The sequence below is a fragment of the Gordionus sp. m RMFG-2023 genome, chromosome 4 (assembly GCF_954871325.1).
Source record: "Gordionus sp. m RMFG-2023 chromosome 4, tfGorSpeb1-WG-v2, whole genome shotgun sequence".
Lineage (NCBI taxonomy): Eukaryota > Metazoa > Nematomorpha > Gordioida > Chordodea > Parachordodidae > Gordionus > Gordionus sp. m RMFG-2023.
In genome coordinates, this window is record NC_088778.1 from 17,030,127 (window position 1) to 17,051,075 (window position 20,949).

The following is a 20,949-nucleotide window of genomic DNA, read 5'->3' on the forward strand; positions in this document are numbered from 1 at the left end:
TAAATTCAGATTCTAAAAAAATACTCAAAATTCAGATTTAATAGTTAGTTAGAAGAATATTAATAATTTAAGTTTGTTTTTTTTAATGTAAAAAGTTAAAGTGAGAAAATTTTTCAGGGGTTAATGTAAGATGGGAAGCGAACCTGGCAAAATTTTTGCCCGGGTTATGTTTAAGGTAAAAAATAGGTGGTTCGGTTCGTGAAAATTATTTTGAACCCAGGTTTGGTTCCGGGTTCAGCTCAGGTTTAAGAATTTTCGAATTGATAAAAAAAAATCATAATTTGGTATGAAAATAAATGTTTTATTTTATTTATAGGCAAAATATAGTTAAAAATACAAAGCAGTTATGTATAAATTTTAAATATTTTATTTAGACGTATTTCTTCAAATTAACAATATGCAATATAATAATTTTTACTTTGATTAGTTCACTTTCATTTTCCTCTAATTAATAAGATTTAGAATAAGTTAAAACTTAAAAATAAATGGCGCATGAATTTATTTGTTTTAAATATATTAACATTCCAAAAGGAATCTTTGAAAATAAATTTTAAAATGCGTAAATGAATTAGGTTGTTTAAAATTTATTAACACTTCACATAATTGGAAATTTGAAAATATTATAAATCTCAATTAAATTATTAATATTTGTATTTATTATAATTATACAAATATCTTAATACATGATTTTAAACAATAAATTAACTCTGATCACGGATTCAAATAAAATTCCCGGATCGGGGTTTTAAAAATTTTACAAACGGGGTTCAGGTTCGGTTCATATTTTTATCCAAAAACCTGAGTTTTCTTCTCCGGGTTCGGATCCCTGGATGTAGATTTTCGAAGGGGACTAGCCAGTGAAAATCGTGTCATGTGACCCTGCTCGTTCCAACTAATGGGGTCACAAATACAAAAGATAGTATATAAATTATCCAACAATCAATTTAGATAAGTATTAGGATCCAGTATCGCATTATTCTCCATTGGCTATTAATTTTCTAAAGCCATCCAACAGCTTATAAATTCCGTTCCTTGGTTTTAAGATTGGTTATGAATGACTAGAAAACTAATTAATGTCATTTTGGGATAACAAATTTAGATACGATCAGACTAGGAGTTGATTTACTCAACTAATTGTCGAAGATGCGGAGTACAGGTGAACCCTTTCACTCCATTGCCTTAACAGCTTTAATATAAGGCACAAAAAATTAATAGTCATCACGAGTACACAACGCAGTTAGTGGTCTATAGCAATTTGAACCCATCACTTATCAATAGCTCCCGACCTGTAGCAATACTCTTATTCTAAAAGATAACGGCAGATACATGTACTGAGATTGAAAAGAAAACTTGTATCACCCCTCCTCTCATAACAAATAATGCGTTAGATATTACCGAGTTAAAAAAATGCTATACTTTCATGTCGATCCCTGAGGGTAAAATAATATATATGATTTTATTGAAGGAGTTTATTTGTTCCAATAAAAATATCATTTTATAAATTATAGACTAAACGAAATCCTCGAAACTCTAGGTTATTAATATTGTGTGGTAATTATTTAATTATTGATATCATTTGGCTTTGAAACTTTTTCGGAACAACGATTTGCTGATTTATTACACATATTCGATTTTGATTATACCTGATTTAAAATGATAAAAGAAAATATGGTACATTTTATTTAATCCGCAGCATGGTAAATTTATTTTTAACTAAATGATTTAACTTTAATATAGAAAAAAAACTAGAATCCTTGCAAATAGATAGTATTTAAAACATTATATATAGTAAATTGCCATAGGAAGGAGATATGAAAAATTTAATATATGATTTAATCATATAAAAATCCATTTTAACTTAGAAAATTTTAAAGAATAAAATAATACTTCGTATGATGATAAACCTGATAAAAAGGCGTAGGTAGTAATAGAAGTCATAATAAAAATTCCCCATAAAATTTTATCTCTTTTTTTGTTAGGCCATTCTGATTCTTGCTTACTAAAGGCATCAAATGTAGAATCTAAAGTAGCAAAAAATATTTAGATAATAACATAATAATATAGTGGGCTTTTGGTCTTAAGACTCATTCATAGTCGTCCATTCGTTTTCTTCTTCAAATTTTATTTGATTTGCAATATATTTGGTCAATGATGTTATTATTAACGTTTAGAACTATCATGAATAGAGTTATAGCAAGATTATAAGCTAGATAGATGTGCTTTTCAATAATAATACAATATATACCACACTGTGCTTGGACCGCCCCTACCCAGCCAGGCATTGAGACCATACTAATTTTCAATTGACAACGATGTCGCCGAAAATTATAACATACATAGAGAAGATTAATATAAAAGTGGTCATCATGTCTTTCAATTAAGGCCTAGGTTCGAATGTTCAAATATGGTTGTCATTTGATAAAATAAAGAAAGCGTAGCGTCTTCATGAGAGGGAAAATTTGTAGGACTACATACCTATTAACCTCCAAAATAATTTTTCTTTCTACCTTCTCACACATATATAGAGGCAAATGCTAGTCTCCCTATTAATGCTAACATGAGAGCAGAAGATTGTGCACATAAAAAGGATAAATAGTATAATCATTTCAAATTAAACTAAGGACTTCCTACTACGAAATCAGGTAATGAATTATCCCTAAAGGAGATGGAGGCCCATAATTAAGGGTCAGTGAAATATTGTTAATTAAATGAAGTCCTACTTTGGACATAAAGCGTAATAAGAATCGGTAAATGAAAAAGTTGATACGCTTAGAAATCAACAGAGAACATAAGGGTAGTGAAGAATTATTTAATGAAAAATTTGTTTATAAACTTTGAATAAATAGAGATACAACGAAAATGATAGGGTAAAAGAAATAAAGAGAGCATTCAGTAATGAAGTAAGATAATGATAAATAAGAGAATAGAAGATATGGGAAAATGTAAATAAAAAAATTCGGAAATATCTATGAGAATAAAACAAGGATCAAACCCGAATAGTTAGTAACCATTATTTAAAAACCGAACCGTTAAAAAATTCACCCGAATAAAAAGGTCTGTGAACCGATTAGAATTTAATATCTTTTGTTGTCCAACGTTGATCAATAATTTACTGAGATAGAAGAGGGCTATGGTATAAAAAAATTAAAATCAAGGTTTGACTGGACCAAGTCCAAAAAACATTGAAACTAGCTTGATCGCATCAAACAGTTATATAAAAATAATAGGTCTTTTTTTGGTCTTATGACGAATGTGTCATGAAGGAGGGATGGAGGACCGACTTTGAATCAATTATAATAATTGTATTAATACAGTGTATCGAATAAAAGATTATTCAATTATGTTTTTCTAGGAATATGTATTTCTTGCCTCATTATGGATAATGAATTATATAAGATTAAAATTAAAAAAATGTTTTTTTTTACCGGTGGTATTGTTAAAATAGATCTGAGTAAACCTTTGCACATAAGAAACGAGATTTGGCAAGGATAAAAGATGCGATTTTAGTTCCGCATTTTTCAAGGGTGCATAATAAAGTATAGCTAAATTGGCATACATGTAGGTATCTACTTTCGTCGGACTTTAATTAGTTTTATTTAATTTTGAATATATTTATAAATTATCAATACTGTAAATTAAGAATTCAGTTTATATCAAATTAAATTAACAAGTTTTAATAAGGTAATTTATCTCTATATGGTAAGATATATTTTATGGTTGAAAAAAATTCTACAGGATTGCATTTTGGTTAGTGCTTAAAATGAAGCTTTTCTGTTTTGCGTTTTATTTTAAATAAGATTTGCATTAAAAAACTAAAATAATCTCTGTTTTTCATTATTTTCTTAGAAAATGTAACTCACATTAATTTAAATAATAAAGCATGCATTTTTTAAGAAAAACATTATTTTTTTTATCATCATAAATAATCAGTCGTGTAATCAGCGGAGTTATAAAATAAGTGTATTTATCTCCCTTCTTATGCATATTTTTTAACTCAAATCGAAAGATTGTAATTAATCTAGCGTCCTTTCTAATTAGAAATGTTATTACCTCAAGATTCTTTAGAAATTTACAAATCTTGTCTTTGGTAGTGAGAAAATTAAATATTTCGCTTAATTTTATCCTGAAGATATTAAAGCATTCAAGGATGCATAACTCGCATAATTTAATTTGAATGCTCGTATTTTCCAAATAATCAAAAATAGTTCAAATTTCGCTACATCAAAAACCTGATTTAATCGAGTGCGGGGTTTAGGATCAATCCTCAAAAGAAACTTTCACAAAAATCTTTTAGCATTATTATTTTAATAAAAAATTTGACTAAAATTTTACAATTTAGGACATTCACTGTGGGATTAATAAAAATGATTTTTTCAAATTTCATGTTTTAATAAAATATATTTTACAAATAATATAGGCAGGAATTAAAAAAAATAGAATTTAATTCAAATTATGAATTAAATTTAATTCTGTTAAAAATGCATCCTTACACATTTTTTAGTGTTTAAAATGAATAAATTAACTGGCAAAAAATTACTTAAACATTGGTCTTTTACCTACCATATTAAGAGCTAAAGAATTATGCAGAGGCCCTTCCTTTAACAATTATACAGGTATTTTGCAAGGATACCAACAAACCTTGTTACCCAGAAGAAAGGTAAATTAAGTTATCAAGGGTAGCTCCAAGAAACCCGCCCTATTTGTTTATTTATCATCTATAATAAAAAAAATTTTAAATATTTTTATATTCTAGTATCCCCTCCCCCCCCCCCCCCACAACAAGGAAGTAATATAAAGAAGATTAAAGTAAGTCAAGGGTAGTATCAAATACACTCAATTCTTATATTATAAAATCCTACAATTTTTATGAATAATTTTATTACTGTATGTTTGTAAAATATTATTTATACTTATTTAAGTGAATGTAAATATTTTATTTTAGAGAAACTTTTTAATAATTCATTTTTTTTTAATTTCTTACAAAGTAGGCTATAAATACAACTTTCCTTTCTTAAACAACTGATAAACATTTGCCATATCACTTATTCTATCTAAAAGCTTTATGATCTTTCTTTATCAACTACTTTAATGTATTTGTTTTATTCCTCCTATTTCGTAGTAAATGTTTATTATATAACGTTTGAAATATTATATTTTCTCAAACCTGACGTATAATATGTCCAAGTAATTTAATTTTTCGTTATTTGATCTCTTGGTAGATAGGGAAAAAGCCATCTTTTCTATAGTACAATTTAAAAGAGTAATATGTCCTTGTGAAACAACGAAGCTATTTTGGTAAATATTCTGTGGCTCGTGTTCTCCAGGATGTTCGTAATTATACAATTACCTATATGTGGTCTATAAATCTTTCAACCTTATATGCTATAAAGGATTTTAATAGTTTAAATAGTCTAAATGTGTTATTTAACGTAAGTGTTTCATTTGCACTCTTCGTAAAAAAACCTAATGCTCCGATCCATATATAATTGTTTGATTTTCACATCGTTCTGCCGACTTGATTACTTAATATTAAATTTTTTTTTTTTAAATTGGCCTGGCACGGATTTTTATTTACTTGAATTTTTAAACCCGGAACATTCATTATATATTTACAGAAAATATTAATACTTTGTTTAAATTCCAGATAGGGGTTCGGGGATTGTCCATAAAAATTGAAGTGGTATAAAAAATAAGCAAATTTTCCAAAATGTTTAAACGTAGTTTTATTCTATACGTATTTCTATTTTTACGGTAGAAATCATTATTTAAGAAAAAAAATCTACTAGTTTCTTATTAATTTAAAATTTTTAAAAATGAAAATTTAGAATTATGATAAACACCCGATGTACCTATTATCCTTTCGTGTTGCGTGCGATAGAACTTCTTTATTTATAGAATTTTTATATAAAAATTTTAATTTTAAGTAAATAAATGAAAATTTGTCAAATATATTAAATTTACCTCATTTATATTATATAAATCCGGAGAAGCTTGTTGTTACTTAAAACTGTCAATAATTTACAAAAATAAGCCAATCATCTTTATATTGTCATTTGTGGCTTTAGAAATGGCTTTACTCTTATAAATTTAGTTAAATTTTATTCAAAATACTCCCTGCTAAAAAATGGCTAATACGTTACCAGCCAACATCTTTCCCAGGTCGTCAAATTAATTAAAATTTAATTTCAAAATATTAGATTACCATGAATATTGTTAATATTTTTATACATGATAAAATTTAGATAAGTTTATCATGTTTAGTCTGAATAATTTTTAATGTAAAAAATTAAATTTAAAATTTTCATGAGCATATTTCTGCAAAACATTTTTATAACCATCGAAGCATCTTGTTAAAATATATATATGGTTTAAATTTCAAATATCAAAGTTTGTTATTTTAAATTATTTGAGAAGAAATTACCTGCCCCGGGTGGCCTCCCTTACTTTTAAGAAATGATTTAATCCAAGGTAAAAATCATTTTCAAGTTTATAATCAAATTCAAATTAAATGTTGTATTAAATTCTTTTATTAATTCCTGCCTAGTTTTTAGTTACTAAGGGTTTCCCAAAAGAAATTCATTCTCTTCAAGGCGTTTGGATAAGGCTTTTAAACATACGATTGCATTTTCATAAACCTGAAGAATTATAAATTTTGGAATAAATATAATACTCTAAATAAATTATGATTTAACCCATGATGATAATATAGCTTTTGGGAGTACATTTTCTTGTATATCTTTTTTGAAACGATATTATTTTTAATATTTATATAATCAAGAAAAGTTAAAGATAAGAATAAATAAAAGTTTAAACCTAAAATAAAAAGATCTAAAGGTCAAAAAATATTCAAATTATATCAAAAATTTACTACTGATTTCGCATCATATATTTAAATTTAACTATTATATCGAGGGTTTACTAAATCGATAAATGCTTTCTTTACCAGAGATTGTTGTTAAAAGGCTCGATTTCGCCGATTTTAAATTAAGATTATAACCAATAAAATATTACGCAAGCCGATTTCATTAATAGATGTCCAATCTTCCTGCCATATATGGCAAAATCTCCAGGCTAGCGTAATATATTTTGGCTAAAATTTTCGGTTAGCCATTTTTAAAAATCTAACCGTTCAACAACACTAACAGAAATGTATCACGCTACCAAATATTCAACCCTTTAATTGTCGACTTCATTTTGATACTAAATGGACTAAACAGCTTTTGAACTAGAATACCGTATTTTGATTTGTTTTAGGTATTTGATCGCATTGTTTTTTTCATTTTTTAGAACTTTATAGACTTTAGTTAAAGCTATTTAGTAATGAGTAGAACCAGGACACAGCCTATGAGCTTATGGTTTTCATTAGATCTATTGTTTTCGTAACCAATTTTGTAACGAATACATGTCATCAAAGTAGGAGAGGAGATATTTTTTTGATATTGGCTAATTTTATTCGATGGCAGTATCGAAGTATCGGAGTCTCATATTGTGTCTGAAATAATCTTATTCATTTATCGAAAGTATGCAACCTTGCCTTACTCCTCTTTTGATGAGATTGAATTTGCCATATTTGAAATAAGGCGAACGAATTGTTATAATAAAATTTCAGGATTTGATTATATTTCTTTCTATACCACATTTTAAGGGAGTAACATAATTCTAAATGCTTCACCTTATCGAAGGCCTTGAAGATGCACGGTAGTCTGTACCTATTGAATTTTTGCAGTTACTTTCAAAGTTAATATATTTTTTCCTAACAGATTTTTAAGAGTTTATATTCTATTAAAGGGTCATGAATACTTTTGATATGACTTATGTAAGTGCAATAGCTCTAAAATCATTAAAGTATGTCGGGTTTGGTTTTCTGTGGTAGTTACAAAGATGGATAGATTCCAGTATTAATTAAAATCTTGATATTTTATTATAACAATTCATTCGCCAAATTTCAAATAGGGAAAATTCAATCTCCCCTGTTTAGGATTGTAAGGAGAGTAAGGCAATGCTGACTACTTTCGCCGATAATCCTCCATATAATCATAAAAGACACAATTAGAGACTGTTATTTCGGTAATGCCTATGTAAAAAATTAGTCAATATCAAAAAATCATCTCCTACATTGATGACATGTATTCGTCACAAAATCGATTATGGAAACAATCTAATAAAAAACACTAAGCTTAAATAGCTTAAAAGCGGGGTTAAGCATTAATTATTAGAGTGCAAAATGATAACCTTAGTTGACTCAAAAGTTATTAAAAAACTATTATGTATTTTAAATATTTTGGAGTACGACAAAAAAGGAAACACAAATGATGAAAAGAAAAAAAATGCGAATATCACGTATACGATATATTATAAACAATGGTCATCAAACGAGATATCACTGAAAACTCAACTCAGATTCAGCTCAACAGTTATACCAGTCTTACTATAAATAGGCTAAACTGAGTGTTTGGAGAAAACTTTCACTTTGACCTCGAAGTTTTTCTTAGCTCAAATTTGAAAGAAACTAATTACCATAATGTTAAAAGATTTTCTGAAGTACATACCTGTACATTGAGCCGAATTAGCCGATATTTCAGCATAATCTAACTATAGTACACGCAGGATGCGAATAAAACACAAATAAAGAAAGTTCATACCTTTATCAACAGATGTCATTAACAACGAAATGTTGATATTTGTCTTAAAATTATATCAAATAAAAAATGCATATACCTGCATACCTCTTCTTAGGCTTAACTCGTATAAAGGAAAAACAACATTACAATTATCGTTTTCATTCATCATTATCTAGGAATATCAATATGCTAATCAGCAGCAAAAATATTATTTAATTTCTTTCCATTACCATAATTTAATTTAATATTTTATCGAAATATAGCAAAAGCCTTATGAACTTTAACTAAGAAAAACTTAAATTTAACCTTACCAAAAACAAACAAATTAAAACATTTATTTAAATCGGGTCTGGGCTTTTTATTATCTTATTACTGCCCATAAGCGTTTAAGCATAGTTAGCCTCTATGTGCGCACAGATAACTGCAGCCTGTAAAAAATTGGTGGATTCTTCCTCTCATTTTAATTTAGCCCCTTAATTTATTTTTTCCAGTTTTGATAGGCGTGAGATTTGTTGTTTTTAACAATATAAAAGACTAAAAGCGGGTAAAGAAAATGACGAAATTTGAAAAGTTAGTGATTTTTTAGGCTTTCGATTTTGTTTTTATATATATCTATTTCATAGCAAGCTTTAAAAGTGAGCGATTTTATTAGAAGAAGTAAAAAAAAACCCATGTAAAATATAGCAAGTCGCAATTGACAAAGCAAAATAATTGCGCCATTAATTTCCCAGGTCATTTTTATTTAGTAAAAAAACCCACTTCGTTCGAAAAAAATTAGTGTGAATAAAATCGTGCAATTTAAATTGTTTGCTAGAATGTAGCCTAATTCATAAAATATTTGAGTTTTAAATAAATATTTGAGTTTTAAATATGTGATTCAACGTTTGAATTAAAATAATTGTAACCGTGCTCTAAATAATTATTTATCTCGTTCCACTACCGTTAAATTCCCAGTCTTTATTCTTTCTATGACTTATCATAAATGATAAGGGTCAGTATAATAAATTTTTATTGCTAAATGATAATATTAAAAAGATATGAATAAATAACTAAAAGAAATGATATACCATATCTTTAAATTTTTGGTCATTAATGTCCAAGGCTTTATAGTTTAATGAAAAGAGTCCGGCTAGTAGCGCTTTGTATCCATTATTCATTCTATTCAAAACATAAATCCCCAGAGGTGCTTTTATATTTTTGGCATATGCTGGCCTTGTACATTCTTTATTATTGACATCGTCTATCCATAGGGTATAAATCTGTGTTAAAAAATATACATTTAAAAAAATGAAATTATGTAATATGGCAGAGAAAAAACGATTTTTTTTAAATACCAGAGCTGGGCCGGGTTTAAATTTTTTTAAAAATACCCGGGCCGGGCTGAATATTCTAAATAGCGACTATTTTATATTATATATATAAATTAAAAATGTAAAAATAAAGCATATTTGAATAATAATATATAACATTCATTCACTTTTTTCATATTTCCATTTCAAAACCATTTTATCGATTGTTAGAAAATATTTATCAAGTTTATAAAATAAATGTTAATATTTTGTAAATTATTCAACTAATCATAATTATTTATAGGTGAAATTATAAATTTTACATCTACTAGTTATTTCCCTATTTTTTTGGTATTAAGTGAAAAATAATATTAATCTATTATTTTAAAATAAAGGAGATATTTTGAGTTGTTAAATATTGAATAATTTCATATTTGCTGAAAAATGAACGGTAAAATGCCAAATAGATACATTTTTTTTAATCAAGTATCTTTTCTTATAAAATGCGGGCCAAAAAATTTTTACATCCGAGTAGGCCGCAAATTTTACTTTGTTGAAAAAATATTGGCCAGTAAAAATTTAAAATTTTAGCCGGGCTGAAAATCCTTTTGAAAAGTAATCTGGGCTGTGTTTTTTTTACATATCTGGGCTAGGCCGTGCAATTAGTACTCCTGCAGGACATTGGAAAAAATAATATATATGGTTTTAATTATGTTTATAACCTAAATGGTATTCTTAAAAAAAGTGACAGGGCATATTATTATAATCAGGGACATGGAACAGAACGTTCCGGGAACGGAACTTTGATATATAAATGTCTTATTCATTTCTAAACAGGTTCATATATATTCTTATTATATTCTAAATCATAATAGATAAAACAACCTGTAATTTTTTTCTCCGATGAAGATGAAAACTGTAGAAAACTGGTGGCCTCATTAGACACGTTAAAGGAAGCAAGCTTAATGTTCCAAGCTATATTTATTTTTTTATAACCAATGTAAAAAATCACGTTAGAAGAAATCATTCAGAGTAAATTGGAAATGGAGAGAGTGAAGATATACCAAAAAACTTAGTTGACATTCGTATACTATTATCTAAGGAAAACTAATGTCTTAATAAATTATTTTGAGATTTATTACTTCAAAGCTATGGATAATAAGGAGTTCAGAAATATTTTTTCCTTCATATTCAATAAATTATTTTGAGATTTATTAGAGAACAATATTCCTTTCAAAGCTATGGGTAGTAAGGAGTTCAGAAATATTTATTCCTTCATATTCAAGCATGACAAAATTTGGACAAGACAAACACCTAGCAAATATATTGAAAAAATATATAAACTCATCAAAAAATGTTAAAAGTAAATTGGCCATCACAACTCATATGTGGGCATCGATCAACTCATCGTCTTTTTGCGTAATTACATGCCACTATATTGATAAAAAGTGGAAAATGGAAAGTTGTCTTCTAGATTTAATTGAGCTACCATATTCTCAGTGTTGAGGATATATCACAATATTTGTTAGAATCTCTCGATGATTTCGAGATCCAGGACAAGTTTATCTCCATCATGCACCAAATATAGTTGAAAAAAATGATACACTATCATGAAAAATATAATATAAACAAGTTTAGACAGCTACCGATGTTTAATATTATAAATTTGATAGATAAAGAGGGGATTTCAGCCTTAGATAAAAAACCAAATAAAATAACTAATGTTAAGTTACATTCTTCAACAAAACTTTTACAAAAATACATGGAGCTATCAGGTGGGACGAGGATTCCTTTAGATGTAGTAACTAGATGGAACTCTAAATATTTAATGTTATCAAATAAAACAAAGTAAGTTATTATTTTTTCTATAATGTCTTTTATATTCTTCTAAAAGATATATGATCAATGGTAATCATTATATTATTAAAAAAGGTTGGCTATATATAAGAGAAACTGAGGCTAGTCAAACTGTTTTTTTACAAATCTCAATCTTCCCTACATTTTAAGCCATAATATAATTAATTTCAATAGACCTTTTAAGTTTAAATAATATTCAAATAATATAATATTACAATTTTGATACTTTTTGAGATATAACATTGCATTGTCTAATAATATATTTAATTTATATAGAATCTAGATGCAATTAAACAGCTAGGAAAAAATGTTTGACAGAGCCTTTCGATATAAACGATAATGCGGCAAAATTTTTAAATAAGTTGAAATTTTTTTAAAGCCTTTTTATAAAATAACACTCGAAATATCATCAGATATCACTATAATTGGAACCGCAGTTTTATTTATAGCAAAGATGGACAAATTAGGGGAGGCTTCCAAAAATCATCCAAATGATGATATTAAAAATGCAGCAAGTAAAATGCTGATAAAATGTGGAACATATAAAAATTACCTGAGCATATTCAGAAATTATGTAGCTACCATGTTAGATCCAAAAACTAAAATATAATGTATGCCTAATTTTGTAACAAAGCAGGATTATAATGAAAATTTTAAAAGATTATATAAAGATTATGGGTGGCCATTTCACAAAGCGAATGTATATGAGTTCTCTCAAGATGATATAAAAACACAGCCTTATTCGGTCTGTATGCATCACGAATTGAGAAAGTAATTATAAGTGTTTGGTTATATTAATTTATAAATTTTAGGGAAGCTTGTGAATTTCCAGATCTTACGAGAGATGAAATTATAGAATAAAGAACCTGTTACACCAGCTTCAACCAATATACTTGATTAGTAAGCGAAAAACAGATTTTTTACCCAACCTTGTCGCTGATAGCTAAGGATTACCTTGCTCAACAAACGTCCAGCGTTCCATGTGAAAGAACATTCAGCAAAGCCGTTGATTTTTTGACCAAGAAGCGAAACAAGATGTCACCGATAACACTTAAACATTGTATGTGCTTAAATAATTGGGATGTTACAATATGAAATCATTAACTATATATTCATTTGTATATTATTGATTCTATTTTATCTTGTTATTTGTATTTAAAATTTATCAATAAATATTTACAAAATAAATAACTATTGAGTAATTTAATTATTTTGAAGATATGTAGTAATAATTTATTTAATATAAAATAATAGGCCTCTTTATTTTTTAAATGCATCAATAATATGTTATTATAATTTAGTAGACTATTCTCAATGACTTTATAATAATATTATCCAGAATAATTTCAATAGTAATATAATATCCTTCCACAAACATCAAAAACAGAAAAATATAAATATTCATGATATTTTTTGATATAAAGTCACTTTTGAGTCTTTTGAACGTATAATCTAAAAAAAATTGCTCTGTGGCGGGGGGTCCAAACCCGACCCCCCCCCCCCCCCCAGTAGCTACACTACTGATATACACAATAAATTATTTCTGAAATTAAACGCATATATGAAAAAAAAGGTCAAATATATCAAATATGGTTAAATTATTTATAATTTTTAGATTCGATTATATTTTAACTTTTTTATAATATTTTTTACAAATTAAATAAAATGCAACTTAATATATATCTTGATTAGAATATGGCCGTCAAATAAACTTTTATTTAAGGTGGCGATGAATAAATACACATAATTTTTTTTGGTTATAATATTCACTCAAATTGTAAAATTTTATTTCGGGCTATTTTTAAATTCGGGCTATTTTTAAATTCGGGCTCGGGCTGCGAAAAAATTACTTAACAGACCTCTACTTTATACCTCCTAATATTTGTACAAATTCCTAGAGTGGGCAACAGTTATTACATTTTAAATAAAAGTATTAAGTAGTAATGCAATCCAATATTATACCAAATATATAGTAATTTATTTTTTTTAAAGTGGGCAATATACTTGAATAATTGCCACAAAACCAAAATCCGATTATTTTGCTTTTTATTTACCAGCAAGAATTTAAAAATATATCTTTAAATGTAATAATATCATATTTAAAAATTTATGCCGGGCCCGAAACTCTTTAAAAAATATTAGACCGAGCCCGAACCGAAATTATATAAAAATAGACCCGGACCGGACAGTATTTTACACATCTTTATTAGGAATAATTTTTTATCCTACCATATCCTTACTGATTAGCAGAGTAGTTAAAATATACTTAAAATGATTAAGATACATCGTCTAAAATGGATCTGGATATAGATACATCTAGTGATGCAAAATATCCCCCTTTGAGATGATTTTTAAAAATGATTAACTAAATATTTTCACCAGAAAAATATTATCTAAACCTCGAGATTTTGCGAATAGATGTCAAACTGCCATCGAACAAAATCAGGCATAATATTTTTCTGAATATAATACTGAGTTAGCCATATTTAAAATTACTAAATACATCGGTTAAAAACATATCTAAATACCGATACATTTATAAATGCTCGATACAGAAACTGAGCCAAATAATTTATTGAGCTGATATCAAAAAAATAAAAATTTAGGTATTTATGAAATATTCGTCCTCTAGTTAGGTTATCGATTAACAACACTAATAGGGTGATAGAATAATCTAATACTGGCTATAATTGATTTGATAAGTTAAAAGTCTAAGATTTTTTTATGCAAATAGATTAATGTATTCTTAAATAATCGATATATCAAAAAAAATCATTTTTGACAAAAATGGAAATCGAATAACCTAATTTTCAGGCGACGAAATATTTTACTTTATTTTTTAATACTTTCAAATTTTATAAAAAAAAATAAAAAATTTTTAAAAAAATAATTGAACTCTGAAAAAAAAATTAATGGGTCAAGGTTCAGTAAAATATCAGAGTGGGGGTTCCCAGCCCTGTTTAAAAGCGTTTTGCCATTTACATTCCAAAACCTTCTGAACCCATAAATCGCGCTTTCTGGAAATTTAAGATTGGTTTTAAATCTGGGTGAAAGAGTTCATTCTTGGTTCAATCTAAACTCTCCCTAACATTACCATATTTCATTCCAAAACTGGAGTTATCAGAAAAGATAACTGTATTCCATTATTTCAGGAGGATTTAGTCTCGATTAAAGAATAGGCTAATAGAATATAACAAAAAAATTACTATTTTGTAAAAAAAATATACAATTATTTTTTTAAAAATATGTATTTTTTTAAAAATCGACTTTTACTCATACAAATCAAATCTACTAGAATGTTGAAGTATTTATTTTTACTACAAGATCTATAAAATTTGTCTTATTACGAATATCCTTTATGTTTTTTAGTTGAAAAATCGGACATGATAGATATAATATTTATAAAAACTCAAGATTCATTGTAATTTTTAATGACCATAAGGCTATGTCTTCACTAGCCATTAAAAATACGTATAGTCACATTTTATTATTGTATAAATTCTAATAAAATAAATATTTTGAATAAGAAAAATATACAAAAAAAATTAAAAATATACATTGCTATCTAATAGTGTTGTTAAACGGCTCATTTTGAGCCGATTTTTTAAAACGGCTAACTCAATATTGTAACCAGAATAATATTACCTAAACCTTGAGATTTCGATGATATTTGTCAAGACCTTTGTTCCTTCTATAACCAAAATCATCAGGCTTGCGTAATATTTTTCTGGATGAAATAATGAGTTAGCAGTTTTTAAAAGTGGGCTCAAAACGAGCCGTTTAACAACACTACTAACTAATGAAAAATTTAGTATAATTTTTATAGAATATAAATAATATTTCTTTGGATTTAATTTTTTAAATTTTAAAATACATAGAAATGAAAAGTAATGTGTTATATATAGTGCTGTATACGTTACTTCGAAAAAGAAAAGCGTTACTCGATATGTCTGAAAAAAGGAACGCGTTACCGTTGTTCGTTACCTTGTGAACAAAGAATGCGAGTTACTGGCTATTCAAAAAAGTAAGGGGTTCGTTACTTATATAATGAATATTATATACAAAAAAAAATTTCCCGAATAAAATTATGCAAAAAATTATATATTATAAGATCAAACATTTTTGTAATAATTTTTTATTTATTTTTATAAATTATTATTAAATTTTCGATCCGATAAACAAGAGTGTTTAACGTTCAACTGGAGCAGGGGATGTATTGGATAAATAAAAATTTTGATTGGGAGAATTTATTAAAAATTAAAGAACAATCTTATTTGAAAAAAGTTAGTTCTTTGTCAAAATCTTCATTAGATCCCCATCCAATTTTTTTTAAATCATCTTTATTAAAAAATAATCCGTACATGTGGTTTTAAATGAATCAAAAGATGCCTTTTCTCTGTCAAGATCTTTTATCAAACAGGATAAACATGCTTCCTTTTTCCGCTGCCATCTAGTTTTACTAGGGTCAATCTAATTTAAATAGCAGGTGAATTATTGCTGATAATATATATTCAATTGAAATAAAATATTAAATTGTAAAGAATATCAACTTTGTACCTTTTATTAGTGATGTTAAGGTAACTAGTTACAAGTAGCTAGTTACCTGTAACTAGTTACATTTTGGCTAAAAAATAACTGTAACTAGTTATATTTTTAAAATTGTAACTAGTTAAAAATTTTGAAATGTAACTGCCAAAAGTAACTAGTTACTTTTAAAGATATATTCAAATAATTAATTTTATTTTTAATATGTTGTGATAAATTAATTTTAAATTAAATTTATTTTTTAAATTAAATTTATTAATTTAAAATTTTGTGAAAATGTCTGATTGTTCCCAACAATAACACAAATACTTATATGTATGGCAGATGTGCAGGGATTAAAATATTGTCAACCTCTAAAGGATACTATATTAGCTAGTATTAAAAAAAGGTAACTAAAATCAAATAATTATTTATAAATTAATAATATCATGTTATAGGTTTAATAATCTTTATGATAATGACAACATCATTGCTGCAATTCTTCATCCTTTATTTAAAACTGACTGGCCTTGGATTAAGCAAGAAAGGAATAAAGCAAAAAAGGAGGAAATTTTAAATTTAATAAATACCTTAATACCTAAAAGTGAATCCCAGACGAATGAATAATGCTCAAAACTAACATCACTTGATGTAGTTGAATTTTTTGACCTAAAGCGCCAAAATATTCTGGATAATGAACTTATAGAAAACTTTATCAAATCTAATAACAACACTTTTTCTTTATATAACGATTTTCCAAAGTTAAAATTACTCTTTATTAAATATAATGTTGTTCTAACATCAAGTGCTCCCGTAGAGCGCTTATTCAGTCTAGGTAAGCTCATCTTTGGAGATAAACGAGCACGTCTCCTAGATAATAACTTTGAAATTAATTTGTTGTTAAAAGCAAATAAACATTTATTAGATTCTAATTTTTATGAAAAATAAATGTTTTTTTTTCAATGCAAATATATATTTTTATATTCGATGTAAATATTCAATTTTGCGATATTTTTTTATATAAATAAATTGTATATTATTTTAAATAACTGATTATACTTTGTTTATCCTAATTTTTTTTATATTAAATAAATGCATTTAATAAATAAATAATGCGCATATGAAGGATGTATAAAGTAAGTAACTAGTTACTTTTGAAAATAAATGTAACTAATAACTAGTTACTTTTGTAAAAATGTAACTAGTAACTGTAACTAGTTATGTTTTTGCCAATGTAACTAGTAACTGTAACTAGTTATGTTTCAAAAGTAACTTTTAACATCACTACCTTTTATCTTTGTCTTGCAGAATTGCATTAATAAGTGGCTTACAAAATGAAATAATTTTAAATCATTTTTTAAATATTATAATAGTTATCATGGGAGTAAGATTTCACAAATGCATTTTCTTCTCCCTCTAAAATCGAAAGAGCCATAGGAACCAGTTCCATAACCTATAAAATCATATATATATAACCCTACAATATTCATCTATAAACAATTTGTTATTATCTAAAAATCTCTGTAATTAGGATTTATCACAAGATTCGTCAAATGTGTGATCATTCTCCTTAATAAGACTATTAATTTTACGTAGTTATAGAATAAGTTCTATTTTGTTATAACCAGTTTAATCATATATCCCATTATATAAAAATGGCTGCATGGTATCAAGAATGCCCTTGTTTATTCCACAATTGAGGTTAAAATATTTGAGCTGAGACACAATTTACACTTACAAAGTGTAAACTTTGTACCCTTACTTTCCTTCATTGGTGTAAAATGTTTCATATTAATGCAAAGGCATGCTTTCTTCAGCTTCATCTAAAGAAAATGTACAAATGACATATTCTTTATAAAATAAATTATAAAAATATAAATTTACATGCATTGATTAATTCAATATTAATAAGATTAACAATCTTGACTAGAAATTTAACAACAAAAATTTAGAATAAAAATGAAAGAATTTGGTGGTTGATATGAATTAAAAACTCGGCTTAATATTTAAATAATAAATAAAAGTAATTATAATACAATATATGTTTCCATATTTTTTAAGAAAAAAGAAATCTGCAGAGGTACCAATTATAAAGCACAACCCAGATTTTTTAAAAAAATTTAGCAGGTATGGTCCAGATTATTTAAAAAAAATACTATTTTAATTTTATTAGCTAATAAAGGAGATTTAAAATATTTGGTTTTAAAATATATGGCCCAGCCTGAGTAATTTTTTTAGGCCAGACATTTTTTAAAAAAAATCTCAGGACCAAGTATATTTAAAAAAATTAAAATTTGGCCCAGCCTGTGTGTTAAGCCTGCAGTATATATAATTTTGAAAAAAATATATAAGTTTAAAATATAGATTTTAAAAAAATTAGGATGATTTAAAACAATTTATTTTAAATAAACAATCTATATATTTAATAATATATTTAAAGAACCATTCTTTACTATTGCTGGATATAAACTTTGACAAATATAGTTGATAAAAGATTCAGAATCAAGCAATATTTCAAAATCGGTAAGAGTATCTGAGTCTATATTCTTGTAAAAATGTTTATTATTAATTAAAATGCTATTAAACTTGTTTCTTAAAATGATTTATAATAAAATTTATATTTAAAAATATAGATTTTTTCCCATGAATTAGCATTGGTATTTTATCTAAAATAAATAAAATATTAATATCATAATTATATTTTACTAAAAATAGCGTCAAAAGTTATATTTGAATGATCCACAATTATATGATTGCCACATATTTTATTTATAGACTGTAAAGTGAATAAAAAAATAAACAATGTAAATTATATACCATCAAAATTAGAGAGTTAGCATCTATAGATGGACATCCCCAACCAGGACCCCAAACTTTCAAAATCATATTTGAATCGTATCGTACTTTAAACCGGTGTAACTAAACTGAGAATTGACATGAAAATTTAGAATGGACAGGTATTTATTTCTATATTATAGCCTGTCATTTTTAAAAATATAAATAAAATGTTTTTATTCTGTAAATCAAATTTATCCAAAATGAAAATTATATAAATGAAATAAAATATGAAAGAAGGAGTAGTTCATAAATTTATATTATGTATAGAACAGATATATTATATTTAATTTAGTCATTTTTTTAAGATTTTTGGGATTTAAAAAATTATAATATATTATTTTTTTAACTCAATTTGTGTAAACTAACGTATATAAATATACAACAAAAAATAATTGAAGTTTCCATTATTAATATTGAAGTTATATTGTCCATTCTTGGTTTAGTCATTTTTTTAATAGATTTTTGAGATTTAAAACATATTATTTTTTTGATTCATTTTCTGTAAACTAACTTATATAAACATAAAATTAAAAAACTTGATGTTTTCATCATTATTTTTGGAGTCATTATGTTTATTCTCAGCTTAGTATTATTTTTTTAGATTCTTGGGATTTAAAAAAATATTATTTTTTTCACTCATTTTGTGTAAACTGACTTATATAAAAAAAAATAAAAAAATTTTGAATTTGCTATCATTATTTTTGGAGTTATGATATTCATTCTCAGTTTATCCATTTTTATTTATTGATTTTTGAGATTTTAAAAATATATTAATTTTTGAGTGTATACCATAGGCGTAGTCAGGATCAGTGGCCCCTACATTTTTTGAGCGAATGAAGCAGAATACCCCCATGAAAAGTACCCACTTGAAAAGTATCCCCCCCCCTTCGAAAAAATGATAATTATGATACTCATAAATTTCAAAAATAATTTTTATTGCATCAATTTTTAATATATAATATAAATAAAATGCAAAAAATATAACTTTATAAATATTATTTTAAATTAATAATTAAGATAAATTAGGGGAAGAGAAAGCGAAAGAATTTATAATTTCATCAGTATTTAATTGTTTAAATAAAAAATTTTCCATTGATAATATGGTTAAATTATTGAGAAAAGAATCTTTCATGGTACTGCGCAGTCTTGTTTTAATTAATTTAATTTTACTCATGACTCTTTCGGCAGTACATGAGGTTGTGGGAATGGTTAATAAATATTTATATAAAATTCTTAAATTAGGGAAAGCAGAAAAATTTTAAAGTAAACGATAAGGTAAAATAAATGAATAGTTCTTCCTCTGAATCGTAAGTCCCTGAATTATCATCATCATCAGAAGAAGCTAAATAATGTATTGGTAAAAATATTTTAATTAAATAAATTTACAATTCTCAGAATCTGACAAATCTTTAGATTCTTGAACCTCTAGGTCATGAGTAATAATTAAATTCCCCATTTTGGCCATCTTATAAATATTTCTAAACTTCAACATTTCTTCGAAAATTTTACTTGAATTTAAATTGTAAAATTCACAGATATCCTCGATATCTTCTTTAATAATTGATTTTTCTGCCATTCCCTTTGGCGTAAAAAATGATGTTTGATGTAAAGATTTCATGGAATCATCATTAAATCTTTCGTTAAACTGCATAATAATTAAATCGAGTGCAGCATAAAACACACCTAATCAAAAATGTAGATTTCTCTCCTTCATAAAATCTTGCGCCTTTGAAAAAACATACAAAAATTCAGTGTTATTATCTATTAGATTAAAAAATAATTAAGACAATAATTTTTATTATACTTCTCAAATTAATCAA

At 26.0% G+C, this 20,949-nt stretch overlaps 1 protein-coding gene across 1 annotated transcript; it reads right to left on the bottom strand.

Moving 5' to 3' along the window:
* Positions 1 to 1,520: 1,520 nt before the first annotated feature.
* On the bottom strand, positions 1,521 to 19,227 carry LOC135927808 (metaxin-1-like). The gene is made up of 9 exons (XM_065464001.1): positions 19,109 to 19,227; positions 18,998 to 19,067; positions 18,878 to 18,957; positions 18,745 to 18,837; positions 9,689 to 9,880; positions 6,556 to 6,635; positions 3,426 to 3,580; positions 1,905 to 2,021; positions 1,521 to 1,643 (listed from the first exon to the last, which is right to left on the bottom strand). Exons 1-9 carry the CDS (start codon positions 19,175 to 19,177, stop codon positions 1,618 to 1,620), a joined length of 882 nt encoding a protein of 293 aa, XP_065320073.1. The 5' UTR covers positions 19,178 to 19,227; the 3' UTR covers positions 1,521 to 1,617.
* Positions 19,228 to 20,949: the final 1,722 nt, after the last annotated feature.

Bases quoted from the DNA above. Each gene is read 5' to 3' on its own strand.
- LOC135927808 (XM_065464001.1), bottom strand. From the start codon at position 19,177: ATGATTTTGAAAGTTTGGGGTCCTGGTTGGGGATGTCCATCTATAGAT. The intron at 9,881-18,744 runs GTAAAGAATGGT...TTTTTAACACAG, and splicing joins AAAGTTTATATCCAGCAATA to ATTTATACCCTATGGATAGA. The intron at 1,644-1,904 runs GTTTATCATCAT...ATTTTAAATCAG, and splicing joins TACCTACGCCTTTTTATCAG to GTATAATCAAAATCGAATAT.